The 14,815-nt window shown below is 40.7% G+C and overlaps 2 protein-coding genes across 10 annotated transcripts in view; both read left to right on the top strand.

The window, feature by feature from the left end:
* The window catches only part of TLR3 (toll like receptor 3), a 78,129-nt gene extending 73,862 nt beyond the window's left edge, over positions 1-4,267 (top strand). For 3 of the 4 annotated variants that reach the window (XM_042470623.1, XM_042470621.1, XM_042470622.1), the window contains exons 4-5: positions 1,050-2,863; positions 3,393-4,267. In XM_042470623.1, the coding sequence (XP_042326557.1) occupies positions 1,050-2,863; positions 3,393-3,621 (2,043 nt within the window). In that variant the 3' untranslated portion in view covers positions 3,622-4,267. The remainder of the gene's footprint in view (positions 1-1,049; positions 2,864-3,392) is intronic. The other variant, XM_042470624.1, reaches the window with a different exon arrangement.
* A 4,757-nt stretch (positions 4,268-9,024) lies between these two features.
* FAM149A (family with sequence similarity 149 member A) overlaps positions 9,025-14,815 on the top strand; it is a 74,438-nt gene continuing 68,647 nt past the window's right edge. For 4 of the 6 annotated variants that reach the window (XR_006104075.1, XR_006104077.1, XR_006104076.1 and 1 more), the window contains exon 1: positions 9,030-9,391. Coding sequence is in view for 2 of the 6 variants with exons in the window: in XM_042468460.1 (XP_042324394.1) it covers positions 9,156-9,391 (236 nt within the window). In the remaining 4 variants the exon portion in view is untranslated. Of the gene's footprint in view, positions 9,392-14,815 lie in introns of all 6 variants that reach the window. The other 2 variants (XM_042468460.1, XM_042468459.1) reach the window with 2 other exon arrangements.

The following is a 14,815-nucleotide window of genomic DNA, read 5'->3' as shown; positions in this document are numbered from 1 at the left end:
GCCGGCAAGCTATCTCTCTTCCTTCCCCTTCCTCTATTTTTTGTTCTCTTTTTCTTCTTTTTCCTCCTCCTCCTTCTCTTTGTTTTCTTCCCCTCCTTTTCTTTCTATTCCCCTCCTCTTCTTATTTTTCTTCCCCTTTTTTCTTTACTTCCCCTCCTCCTCCTCCTCCTCCTTTTATATTGTTCCCTATTCTTCTTTCTCCTCCTTTTCTTCTTTCTCCTTCCCTTTCCTTTTTCTCCTCCTCCCCCCTTCCTCCTCGGCTGCTGCTCGGGGGACGTTGTCTCCCAGGCTCCAGGGAGGCCTCGGAAGCGGCGTCCTCCAAGCCTTCCCTGGGGTTCGGGGGACGTTGTCTCCCAGGCCCCAGGGAGGCCTTGGACAAGGTTTTAAAATGTAGGACCTTTTTTTAAAAATTTCCTGGCAAGGAAATGAAAAAAAAAAAAAGTCCTACATTTTAAAACCACGTCCTACATTTTTTCCCGGTTTCGAGGCCCTCAGGGATGGCAACCCTAGCTACAGACCATTCCATTAATCATGGCCCCAGACCCTGATCCTTGGAGGACTATAGGGATGTTCTACTAGGAGGAGGAAGGGACAGGAACTTTTTAGCTTCTGCCAGCTCCCTCGTGTATACTTAGGTCTGGATCCAACACATTCTTTTACTCTACATAAGGCAGATTAGTGTAGTACTGGGGCATCTTCCCACTGCCCAGTTTTACAAAGCTTCACCACTGCTTCAGGTGGTGGCTGAGTTGCCATTCACCAGTGCCTGGCATTACAATGACTTAGGGAAGCCTACCACAACGTGGCCCCCTTCCATGGTGTTGGTAGACTTTATGGTTAGAAATGATAAGAGCTGTAAACCAACACACTTGGGCAGTACTCAGTTGGAGGAGGCTGCTGTAAAGAATGATCTGATAGAAGCAATGCTATGCCGTTGTACTCTTGTCTTTAAAATTACTAGATCTCCCCACCAAATCTCTCGTCTCTAGCCAAAAGTGTCAAGAAGTACTTGCAACAATTGTTAAAAATGTATTTGTTTGTCTTTCTAGTTTTACTCAGGCTGTTTCCGTGCTATTGGAAATTTATATGGTCTTATCATGAACAAGGTTCCACTGGGTCAAGATGGTACAGAGAAACTTGCTTCCGAATTATCTGGTACAAGAATTCAGCATCTCTCCATGAGCCAGGTTCAGCTTTCACAAATTTCCAGCTCGACCTTCAATGGAATGCATAATACAAACCTCACCATTTTAGATCTATCTAATAATGGCTTGTCTGTGATTGAAAATGACTCTCTTGTGTATCTTTCAAATTTAGAGGATTTAAATCTAATGAATAATAATATTACACGCCTGTTTTCTCATTCCCTCAATGGATTGTCCAATGTGAATTATCTGAATCTGGGATACTCTGATATCAGAAAAATTGACTCTGCTTTCCAATGGCTGAAACATTTAAAGGATCTTATTATGGATGGTAATAAATTTCTAGAGATTACTCCAAATACATTTAAAGGTTTAGATAATTTGAAAAACTTGAGTTTAAGCCAATGTAGTATAATTTCAATAACAAGTACAACATTTTCATCACTTGCCAATTCTTCACTGCAGTTTCTTAACCTTACGAAAACTGGAATTTCTTCTATCAAGCCTAGGGCCTTTGCTTGGCTTGGGCATCTTAAAACTCTGGATTTAGGTTTTAATTACATTAAACAGAAACTCACAGGTCAGGAATTCCAAGGTCTTAATAATATCGAGACTCTCTATCTATCTTACAATAATCAGGTGAATTTGACAAGTGAATCTTTCAGTTCCATTCCTAGCCTTAGAAAGTTGAGGCTGAGAAAGGTAGGTTGCAGTAATCTCAACATCTCTCCCTCACCATTCCGTAAATTAAATAATTTGACAATCCTGGATATTGGTAACAATAATATTGCCAACATGAGAGATGATGTTTTTGGTGGACTCCACCAGCTTGAAATACTTGATATGCAGCATAATAATTTCGCTCGACTTTGGAAGCATGTCAACCCAGGGGGCCCCATTCTCTTCTTAAAAGGTCTTCGAAACCTGCGGCTGCTTGACCTGGAATCAAATGGTTTTGATGAGGTTCCAAGGATGGCTTTCCAAGGCTTATCTCAGCTAAGAAGCTTGAATCTGCGAGTCAATAATTTGAATCTGCTTCCAGAGTTTGTGTTTGATGACCTGACTTCTCTGACCTCTCTGTTCCTTGAGAAGAACCTCATCACAGCTGTTGATGAAAAAGTGTTCAGTAAGGTTTTCACACATTTGAAAGAACTAAATATGGGGTTCAACCCATTTGATTGTACTTGCGATGGTATAGCTTGGTTTGTTAACTGGCTTAATGGCAGCAAAACATTTATCCCAGGACTGAATAATTATCGATGCAACACCCCCTCTAAATACCACAGTAATTTGGTAGCCCAGTTTGATACCTCTCCGTGTGATAGTGCCCCCTTTGAATTGGTCTACATTGTGAGCACTACTTCAATATTGTTCTTCATCTCGGTAGTCCTACTCATCCACTTTCAAGGATGGAGAATACAATTTCTTTGGAGTGTGACTGTTAACAGAGTCCTTGGCCATAGAGAAATAGACAGGCCACAGCAGTGGTTTGATTATGATGCCTACATCATTCATTCCAAAAAGGATAAGAACTGGGTGTCTAAGAACTTTATTTCTCTTGAAGAAAATAATGAACCGGTAATTAGGTTTTGTTTAGAGGAACGGGATTTTGAAGCTGGAACATCTGAATTTGAAGCTGTTGTTGATAGTATAAGGAGGAGCAGGAAGATTATATTTGTTGTAACTGAGCATCTCTTGAAAGATCCTTGGTGCAAAAGGTAAGTTAAAAATATTCCAATAATTGCTTCTTGGGTTTTTTTTTGGGGGGGAGGGGCATATCTTCGCTAAAGTAAAACTAATTTTAACCTTTTAAGTTCATTGATCACTGCCAATGATCATTGTTAAGGAGTCGTAGGTACTGTATTATTATTTTAAAAAACCCACATTAAGCAATCATATCAAAACATTAAAATAGGTTTAAAAGGCTTAAAATAGGTGCACGCACACTGTAGAAATAAGGCAGTTTGATACCACTTTAAATGATGCAACCCCATCCTATGGAATCCTGGGATTTGTAGTTTAGCAAGGTGAGTGCTGGTGCCTCACAAAACTACAAAACTCCGGTTTTTGTAAGATGAAGCCATCACAATTAAAGTGGTGTCAAACTGTGATTTCTTTTCAGGGTTCCAGCTCATGAGCCAATGGATTATGCAGAGAGACATAAATGTCTGAGTCTGAAAATATCTACATGTAAGCAAAATATTGTATGTACCAAAACAGATCTTAGTCTCTTTGTTTTTCCTTCAGGTTCAAAGTACATCATGCCATACAGCAAGCCATTGAACAAAGTCGGGATGCCATTATATTAATTTTTCGAGATGATATTCCAGATTACAAATTGAATAATGCACTTTGTTTGAGAAGAGCAATGTTCAAGTCTCGCTGTATTTTGGAGTGGCCAGCTCAGAAGGACCATCTGAATGCATTTTACCAGCAGTTAAAATCAGCACTTCAGTCTAGCAGCAGGATATTATGATTTATTATTTGTAATTGTTTTAAAATATTATAGCAAACTCTTTTGGATTCTGTGGCTGAAATTACCCAAACTATATGTTATGAAAAGAATGGAAAAATGGAAACCACTCTTCCAAGTTCTTACGATGGCTTGAATGTTAAAATCATACCTCCAAAACAGTGAATGGTGTGAAACAGGTTCAGTTATATGTTAGATGCAGGCATTCAAAGCATATTCAAGGGCAATTATAGTTGAAATCAACTTTTCTTCTCTACCTCTGCATTAATCGTGTGTTCTGCAACACATGTACTGTATGTGTTTGGAGAAGTAAGTGCAAAGAAATTAAATTGCTTGATGCTATAGTTAAATGAAATATCTGAGTTTTTAAAAATAGTTAATATGTTGATAAGGCAAGGCATATCTGTATTAAAATAAATAATATGCTAGGCTAATTAAACTGTTAGGTATTCAGAGTTAATCCTTATGGTAGAAGGACATATGCAGATTTAAATGCTGTCAACAGTGACAACATCATTACTACACTTGTTAGCCCAAGATGCTGAGTTGCACCTGCAATCAATACAAAAGGTACATTATAATACAGTACAGGGACTCAGGGCCTGAACAGACAGGCCAAAATAAAGCTGCTTTGGGTCACTTTGGAGGTATGCTGTTTAAATGACACACGCATCTCAAGAGGCCAGAATTAGCATCAAAGCTGCGCTCCAGTCCTTGGGAATGGAGTGTGGCTTTGGTGCGGCTTATGGCCTGTTAGGACGCATGCATCATTTAAACAGCATACCTCCAAAGTGACCTGAAGTAGCTTCATTTTGGCCTGTCTGTTCGGGCCCTTACTGTTGACAGTACCTGCATCAAAGTATTACCATATGAAAGAGTGTTTTGCTACATACTTCCAGAACCATGACATCTCTTTCCAAAACTATGATGAGAAAGTGATAGAAATACTGTTTCCAGCTTCTGAGGTTTGCTTTACAAGAGGCCACTTGTTTTGTCTATGGCAAAATAAATCTTGTTCAAGTGTTCTAGCTAGGGCTGAAATCAAAGACACGGAGAAAAGTGAGAATAAAAGTAAGTGCAGTATCTTCCCATTACTATCCTTTTTGACCTCTTTCTTGGAAAGTTAATTTTTGAAGTTTTGAGCTTTTTCTACTTTTGTAGACTCCCCATGCAATGCAGAACACTGGTTTCCCCTCAAGTGCAGACTATAGCCTTAACTAGAATGTCTCAATGGGCTAAGGATGTTTTCGAAACTGGTGAAAATTTCACTGGAGATGATTGATTTTTGTTTTAGACCGCCTTTGTATGATGCATCTGTAAGAATGCAAACAGGTATGTAATCCATATTTAAGAATACAAACATTTCCTACATATACTCATTTCTTAAAATGTGAGAGATGCAGCTACTCACCCCCTTCTTCCAGGATAAGCAGTACTATGCTCAGCACTAATCCAGACCCATACCAGTTCAGACAGATGCGGACAGAGGATTGACATTTCCATGCAGGCCTTTTCTTTATGTTAAAGAAAATATGAAAATGTTCAACTCGCAGTAAAGGCTATTGTTTTCATGTAGTTATTTTATTTTGGGGGACTGCCGAACCACCTTCTTCCTTTGGGAACCTCACCGAGACAATAAGGCATTGCCTTTCTCTATATATTCGTAGTATATTTTTGTACTTTTTATTCAAACTGAGTGCTGAATAGAAATGTTAATCATCAGTGTATACATCTCAAGGTTTATGATCTGATTTAGAGGAAGGTACACATTTTCCACAAATGTATATAAATATGCAAAAGTGCATGTTTCTGTACATATATATATATATATATGTGTTTATTTCGGTGGAACTGAACTTTTAGGTTTTTTGGTAGGGTAATTTTGTAAAAAAATGTTGGGGAGTGTTGGGGAAAAGAGCAAAATCTAAACAGTGTCAGTTTTTGTACATGTGAAAGGCTACAATGGAAAGATTTCAAAGGATCTAAAGTGAAAATAAACTATCTTGTTTACCGAGGAACTGGTATGTGATGATTCCTTAATTACAGTAATTGGATTATCTTCATTGTAATGCTTTCATCTCATCTTTCTGATCTTCTTTTCAGTCCAAGTGACAAATTCTCTTGTCTAGTTTAAGCCATGAAAGCTGAGGAGGCTTCGAGGTGGTAATGACAGGTTTCTCCACAGGTAAATTACACTTTCCCTATTTAAAGACAAGCTGACAGATCATCCTGTATGTACCTCTAGTCAAGTAAAACAAACAGCATGTTATCTAAAGAACCATTTGACTAATTCTGGATTCTCAAGGGAAATTCATCATTTCTGTTTCTTGAAAAAAAGTCTCTTGAATGCTGCTGTTGCAAATCTTCTTTATATTAACTTAGGGGAGATTTATTTATGATTAGACAGAGTCAGAAAAATTCTGCTAGTATTCTCAAGGCTTTGGTTTTGCTTAAGGAACTTCTCTGAATTTCAGACACTGCGGAAAAAATACAGATGTCTTATTATAACTGATCATATATGTCCACCCTACACATCACATCACAATGCAAAAAACGGTTTTCTATTTGTTGGAACATGGAGGAAGATAATATCTATACATTCTGAGCACACTGAATTCATGGTGAAAAGAGCTGTCAGAAAAATGCAGCTGCCAGAGTGAAATGCATTATGGATGCTCTGATTTAGAATTCATAATAAATTTCAAAATAGCCTAAGTGCAATGATGTTTGTAGAGGAGCTAGCTTGTTTAGTGGAGGATTAAACTTAATTTGTATAGCTGGTTTTGCCCAAAGATCTGCTTTATGTCGAAACCATGGTAGACCCCCTTCTTGTGGGATATGTGGAGAATATCGGTGGCTGGATATGCAGAGTCAAAATTATGGAAATACTTGCATAACAAATGAATTACAATTGAACATTCACAGTAGTAACTGATTGTAAGGAGCTCCAGGCCGATTCCGAACATTAAAATGTGGAGATTTTGCTATATGCAGGCCACATCTAGCTGTTTAGATTACAATATAGACATTTGATTACCAATTTTAAAAGTCATTTTTCTCACATTATGTTGATTAGCATAGTGTGTAAAATCAAATCCTGCAATAGCAATTGACAAGTAAAAATCAAATGAAAGATACAAACTTAATTTCAGTTTATTTTATTTATTTATGGTATTTATACCTTAAAGGCTATCAGAGCAGCTTCTGATTTGTTTTTGTTTTTTAACCTTGGGCACTATGCAAAATTATTATCTAGATTTACAAATACGCATTCCTTTACTGAAGTGGGGAAAGTGAATCTTCAACCCTTTTTTGTCACAGTACCCCTTATTTAAGTGAAAAAAGCATGCCAGGTGTTTCGAAATGTTATAAATATATTGCCAGATGCAATAGTTTCCCTTTCTGTGGCTTCTTCCCTATAAGACTGAAAACTGGCTAAATATACAGGAAATGCAACTTCTGGGTTACATTCTTCACCCTGAGCGGATACTTTGTTGATGCAGTCTACCTGGGAAGTAGTGTCTATGTGTGTGAAAACTGGCTACCACATCTGTTTAATTTCTATGAAGACCATACATGGAAAACAGGATTAGATGCAGAAGGAGGAGATGTGAAAACTGGAGGACGAAACCTCAGGAATGTAATATATTTGGGCAACACATATTACTTAGTAGAAAACAGCAAAGTCTTGGGACAACTACTGATGAAAGTTAAGGGAGAAAGTGCAAAAGCAGGCTTGCAACTGAATATTAAGAACACAAACACACACAAAATAATGTCTAGAAATGAATTACATAACTTTAAAGAGTAAGATGAAGACAATAAAATTGCTACACTTTCTGTACCTTGTCTAGGGACCTGATTCTTCATTAAACTCTTTCCCAGAGGGAAGAATGAATACACTTGTCCCTTTGACTATGCATACACACACACGTGGATAGTTGACTTTCTGACCAGCTTTTATGTATATATATATATATATATATATATATATATACCCACACACACACACCTCTGTCCACATGTACTATGTGCATATATATGTGTGTGTACACACACGTACATAGTACATGTGGACAGCTGGCTTTCTGATCAGCTTTTTGTGAGAACTGGGCCATTGGTCATAGGCTTCCTGATGAACTGACTGATGTCCAGAGGGCCCAGGACCCAAAGGGAGAAGATGTTAGAAGCAGGGCGACCAGATGTCATAACTGCAAAGGAGGACAAGGCTCTATAAAATGTAGGACACTACAAAAATAAAAGCTAAAAAACATGAATACAAATATGCATTCGTGCTGCTCAGTCATGTTCAAAATGGAAGACATCTCGGAAGTTTCCCTAGAAGGTTGAAAAGTAGGGCATGTCCTGGAAGGGCTTGTATGACAAAGCCAGAAAGAAACCTGACCCATACTCGTAACAGTTTGATACTGGTTTTAACTGTGAGGATAACCCCAAGGGAGGGACAGGGTGGTGTAATGGTTTGGGGCGTTGGTCTAGGACACTGGGAGACCAGGGTTTGAGTCCTGGCTCGCATATGGGAACCCATTGGGTGACCTTGGGCAAGTCACTCTCTCTCAGCCTCAGAGGATGGCCATGGCAAACCCCCTCTGAGGAAACTTCTATAATAGGTTGACCTATCTCTCCTTAAATGAGTTGGAGGCAGACAACAATCCTGCCAAGGAGGACACATGGCGTTTGGAGAGGCTTTGAATTCTCTGTTATCCAAACTCTCCTTTATGACAGGATTTGAGCTTTTAGGCTGTGAGATTTTAAGTACTACAAGTCCCAGAATGGAGCCACGGCGGCACCTAAACTGTTATTAGCTGCCTAGTGTCAACAACAGTCTGAAGGTTTGGGGTTTGTTATTTTGGGAGGAAACGCCGCGTCCGCGCTGCGGCGCCCGGCCAACGCCAAAAGGAAGGACACCGAGGTCGGAGGAGGCATCCCCTCCCCAACGGCCTGCGGCCCGCTTCGTTTTTGTTTAGCCTAGCAACCGCCTCTCCCGCCCGAGGGAGCCCAGCTGGGCGCGCTTCCTCCGCTTTCCTTCCTTCAGACCCACTCGCCTGGCGACCAGGGAGAGACCCGGGGCAGAAACCGCCGGGCTTTAAGAAAAGTGGCGGCGACGGCAGCAGCGGCACTCCCTCATTTTCTGTGAGGAAAACGGCGGCGTTTCCTATTTTTCCCCCTGAAGAAAACAGTGGCCCTTAGTTTCTCTGACGAAAACGATGGCGTTTCCTAATGTTTTTCTGAGGAAAACGGCACCTCCTCATTTTCTGGAAACGGTGGTGTTTCACATTTTTTTTGTTTCTGAGGGAAACGGTGGCGTTTCCTAACTTTCCGCCAGGGAAACACCCCCTCCCCCGCTTTCTCTGTGGGCCCCCCCCCCCCCCAGTTTATCTGAGGGAAGCGGTGGCGTTTGCTAGTTTTCTCGGAGGGAAACGGTGGCGTTTATTACTTTTTTTCTGAGGAAAACGGCGTTCCGTTATTTTCACTGAGGGAAACGGTGGCGTTTCCTAATCTTTTCCCAGGGGCCCGCCATGAAGGTGGCGGTGCTGGACCTGGGCACAGCTTTCGCCAAGCTCTTGAAGCCGGCCGCCCCTCCTCCTCCTCCTCCTCCTCCGAAGCCGCCTTCCCCTGCTGCCCTTCTTGCGAAGCCCCTCGGCGGGGTTTGGGCGTCCGCTCCGGGCAAAGCGATGCTCTTCCTGACCCTCCCCGACATCGGCGAGGAAGGGGCGACCGAGGCCGAAGCCCACGAAGACGCCTCGCTCCCCAGGCGAGTAGCCCAGGAGGGCGCCAGCACCAGCCCTGAGGCTGAGAGAGGGTGACTTGCCCAAAGGTCAACCAGTGGGTTTTATGGCTAAATGAGTTCCTTCAGAGGAGGTTTGCCATTGCTGAGGCTGAGAGCGTGTGACTTGCCCAAGGCCTCCCAGTGGGTTTCATAGCTAAATGAGTCTTCAGAAGAGGCTTACCGTTGCCTTCTTCCTCTGAGGCTGAGAGAGTGTGACTGCCTAAAGGCACCCAGTGGGTTTCCATGGATTTCCAGGGATTCGAACCCTGGATCTCCAGCGTGGCAATCCCACACTCGAACCACTATACTTTACTCCTGGTACTGCTTAACTGAGGGTATGCAAAGGGATCTTGTAGCAAAAGAAGTTGGCAGCATGAGCTTTCCTAGATGTGAGCACACTTTTCTAGATACATCTGAGGAAGTAGGCTCATGTCTAGGAAAGCTCATGCTGCCAACTTCTTTCCTTCAGTTAGTCCCAAAAGGTGCTACGAGAGCCCTTTGCATACTGATTTTTCCAGGCTAATAAGGGTGCGTCTAGACTGGCAATTCCCAAACTTTGGTCCTCCAGGTGTTTTGAACTCGGCTCCCATCTTGGCCAACAGTCAGGAATTCTGGGAGCTGAAGCCCAAAACATCTGGAGGACCAAAGTTTGGGATCCACTGGTCTAGACTGTAGAAATAATGCAGTTTGACGCCATTGTAAGTGGTGCAGCTCCATCCTGTGGTGGGAGATGTAGTTTTACCAGGTCTTTAGGTGCCTCTGCGAAAGAGTGCCGGTGCCCCACCAAACTACAAATCCCAGGCTTCTGTAGCATGGAGCTGTGGCAGCTAAAGTGATGTCACACGGCATTATTTCTACAGTGTAGAAGCACCCTGAAAGAGAGAAGTTGTAACATTAGCTTTCTTTGACTGACTTAGTTTAGGAAAGTTTATGCTATCTGTTTTTTCCAGGTGCTGTAAGATCCCTTTCCATATGAAGCCAAAGACACTACTTTTAACTGCTGCGGCTCCATTCTTTAGAATCCTGGGATTTGTAGTATTCGTGTTCCCCAGCGTTCTTTGGCAGAGAAGGATTCCATAGATTGGTGCCACAGCACTTAAAGTGGTGCCAAACTGTATTATTTTTACAGTGTAGATGCACCCTGAGTTGTGGGTAACTACATGGTAAACTTTTCATTTGTATTGTCTTACCAACAGGTAGTGAACAGTCACCTCTCAGATGTTGTTGGGTTTATGTTCAGATGCAGTGATAGGATAGCTTTTGTGAAGTGGAAGGCTTTCATGGCCGGCATCCATAGTTTCTCTTCTCTGGAGATGCCAGCCACAGATGCTGGCGAAACGTCAGGAATAAACTCTTCTAGAACATGGCCACAGAGCCCCCAAAACCCACAAAAGCCATGGATACCTTTTCCTTCCTACTTGGGAGGAATTAAAAGTGGTCTTGTTGTGTAAATTGGTAAACTGTAACGATTAAACCATCAGTGTTTGTAGTGGTTCAGAGAACATAAGAGGACAGGCCCAGTTTACAAATCATCCTCTGGACCTTGACTCATGTATGTTCCAGGATAGCATTCTCTATTTAGGAACTGACTATTTAGCTTAGCATTTGGATTTGGGGGATTGCTTGCGTTTCTCAGTTATATGAAACAAGACATTTATTAGTTTCTTTCTCATTTTCTTTATGCATTATAACACACCTCTAATATTGTGAGTGTAAGTGTACTCTTTAAATGACACATGCATCCTAAAAGATTGGAAGCTGCACCAAAGCCATGCTGCAGTCCTAAGGACTGGAGCGCAGCTTTGGCGCAGCTTCTGGCCTTTTCAGATGCATGTGTCATTTAAACAGCATACCTCCAAAATGACCCAAATCAGCTTTATTTTGGCCTGTTCAGACCCTGAGTTACAGCAGGTTCAGTTTCCACAAGCATTCCTCTCTCCTTTCACACAACTTTTATAATCTCTACTAAAAGAGTTTGGCTTTAATGCTTCCAATTAGTGACCTCTGACCATCCCTGAATTGTAGGAATGGCAGTCATACATTTTTGTTCATTCTGATATTTTCTCCACTTGGTATGATAAGGAGAGGCATTTATTATTTATATGTTGTAGTTTCAAAATCAATTCTAGAATTTAAAGTCTGAGTCTCTCAACATAAAGTTGAAAACATACGCTCTGCAGAATGCTTATTCCGGTCTGTAAGATTGCCTTTCAAACACTTTGCTTAAGTGTTTAAGCAAACCAAGGTCTTTTTTATCCATATTAGAAAGGTATGTATTGAACTTGTATTGTCTGCCTCTCAAAAGATACACAAGAAGGAATAAGATCTGCCTCTTGGAAGAAGAAAGGCTATACTTTCACATTAGCATTTTTTTAATTAGACAATTCCACTTAAGCTTTTAGAAGAAAAAACCCTAATGAAATATTGATCATTACAATCTTCCTTACCCTGAATTCCAATTCAGGTTTACCTGGTCTCCCAAATATACTATTTACTTCAGTTGTTATTCAGTCATACTTCTCTGGGTATGAAAACCTTTTAAAAGATCTCCTGCAGTTTATTGAACTGGGTACTAACTGTGAGGTTAGAAAATAGGATAATTTTAGTTTTACAGAAGTAAAATTTCAAATGCATCCTTATTAAAAAGAAAGCAATATTATAACTAAAGAGAAAACAGTACAGACCGCTGAACCCTATGATACCTAGTTTACATGTATGTCAGTTTTCATCATCTGAGAAGCAGGAAAAAGTGCAAACAGAAACCACAGATTTTGTCATGAACAAAATAAAGTATTATTTGAACAGTCTCATACAGTCATGATCTCAAGGATTAGGTTAGCCACATACTTGGATACAAAGGTTAATTTCAGCATTGAAAATAGTACTGAACTGTTTAATAGTGTGCTATCATCACACACACTTATGATATACGGGCTGCTGCAGGCCCCTCATGAATATCGTAACACATACTAGACGCAGAAATGCATCTTGGGTCTGAGTGCTGTGTGTTTCTTCAGTACGATGATTGAGCAGACTTTTAGATAAAAACCTTCTTACTAGAGTTAATGGTATTTTGTCATAAAAAGCATACTCTGTATGTGTGTGTGTGTGTGTGTGTTGTGTGCCTTCATGTTGTTTCCAACTTGTTGTGACTCTAAGGTGAACCTATTGTTGGGTTTTCTTGGCAAGATTTGTTCAGAGGAGGTTTGTGTGACTTGCTCATGGTCACCCAGTGGGTTTCATGGCTGAGCGGGATTTGAGCCATGGTCTCCAGAATCACAGTCCAGCACTCAAACTACTATGCCATGCTGGCTCTACTACACATTCCTGAAGAGGAAATACTTAATCGGAGATGGGCCCTTCCCACGTTCTCTAAAGTTTCCAGTTTTTCCACTGTAACAATTGAAAAATTGTCTTTGAAGCAAAAATGAGAGAAAATGTCCTCTGCCCCAATATAACTCTCCAGGCATTCTTAGATCTCTTCAAGACAGATAAGTGTCCAACCTAATTGGAAAATGTGTGATGGCTTTCATAAAAAGTGTGATACCCATTCCAAGTAGGTGTTGGTGACACAGCACAAGTTCATTCTTATACATTTCTTCCCCATAATTACAACAATTTGTAGCCTCAGTGTGCAAGTGACTTTCCACAGTATTTAATAGAGGAACCAGTTTAAGAGATATGCATCTGTGTTTGAATCAGGGCATCAAACAGAAAGTGTTTAGGGGACAAAAACATGATAGACATGATAGAGTCTAGCCATCTAGCATGGGGCCTTCCTCGCTTTCTACTTCCCACCATCTTTCCTAGCATCATCATCATCATCATCATCATCATCATCATTATTATTATTATTATTTGAAGTGAGTTCTCCCTTCTCATGATGTGCCTGAAGTATGACAGCCTCAGTTTTGTCATCTTGGCTTCCAGGGAGATCTCTGGCTTGATTTGCTCTAGGACTCATTCGTTTGTCGTTTTGGCTGTCCATGGCATTCTCAGCACTCTTCTCTACCATCATATCACAAATGCATAGATTTTCTTCCTATCTGCTTTCTTCACTGTCCATCTCTCACATCCATACATAGTAATAGGGAATACAGTGGTTTGCACGATTCTCACTTTTGTGTTTAATTCTATATCTTTGCATTTTAGAATCTTTTCTAGTTCTTTCATAGTTGCTCTTCTCATTCTTAATCTTCTGTTTTCCTGGCTGCAGTCCCCATTTCTATTAATGTTTGATCCCAGGTATGGGAATGCTTTTACCACGTCTATTTCTTTATTGCCCAGGTTGAATTTGTCAAGATTCTCCGTTGTCATTATTTTTGTTTTCTCTGTGTTCAGCAATAGGCTTTCTTCCTTGATCTTTCTTAGTAGTTGTTCCAGATCTGGGTGGTTTTCTGCTAGTGTTACGGCATCATCCGCATATGTTAGATTGTTGATATACCTTCCTCCCTCTTCCATGCCCAAGCCTGCTTTTCATACAATATGTTCTGCATATAAGTTGAACAAGTAGGGTGATAAGATGCAGCCTTGTCTGACCCCTTTGCCAACTGGGAACCATTCTCTTTCTCTGTGTCCTTTTCTGACAGTGGCCTCTTGTTCTGAGTACAGATCCCTCACCAGGACTGTCAGATGTGTTGGCATTCCCATGTCTTTAAGGGCTTTCCATAGCTTTTCATGATTATGTACTGAAAGGCTTTGCTATAGTCTATAAAGCACATGCTGTTTTTCTTTTGAAATGTCCTGGTGCATTCCATTAGCCATTATGCACTGAGTTTGCACTGTGGTCTTTAGTGTCTCTTCCTTTCCTGAACTCTACTTGAACCTCTGGGGTTTCTCTCTCTATCTGTGGTTGGAGGCTATGTTGCATAATTTTGAGCATAATTTTGCTTGCACTGGAGATTAGTGCTATGGTCCTATAGTTACTGCAGTCCTTTGTGTCTCCATTTTTGTGGATGGGTGTATATTGATCGTTTCCTATCTGTTGGCCATTGTTTTATTTTCTATATCTGTTGACATATTTTGGTTAGCACTAGAGTTGATTCTGTCAATGTGGATTGAAGCAGTTCAATTGGAACATCATCTGTTCCTGGTGATTTGGGTTTGTTTGTTTTTTTTGCCATTTTTCTTATTGCAACTTCCACCTCACTTTTTAGAATTTGGGGTTCATCTTCATATGACTCTTCATCCCATATGTCCTTCATTTTGTCTTCTCTTTTATATAGCTTTTTTGTGTATTGCATCCAACTGTCATAGAGCATCCCAGTCTTTGGTTTGAATTTTCCTTTGATTTCCTAGATCTTGTGGAATAGGTCTCTTGCTCTTCCCTTTTTGTTGTTGTCTTCTGTTTCTCTGCACTAGTCATTGTAGTAGGGTTTTTTTTTATCTTTTCATGCTAGCTGTTGTACT

The sequence above is a fragment of the Sceloporus undulatus genome, chromosome 5 (genome assembly GCF_019175285.1).
Source record: "Sceloporus undulatus isolate JIND9_A2432 ecotype Alabama chromosome 5, SceUnd_v1.1, whole genome shotgun sequence".
Taxonomy (NCBI): Eukaryota; Metazoa; Chordata; class Lepidosauria; order Squamata; family Phrynosomatidae; genus Sceloporus; species Sceloporus undulatus.
Note: the sequence above shows the minus strand (reverse complement) of the source record. Positions and strands in the feature narration are given on the sequence as shown.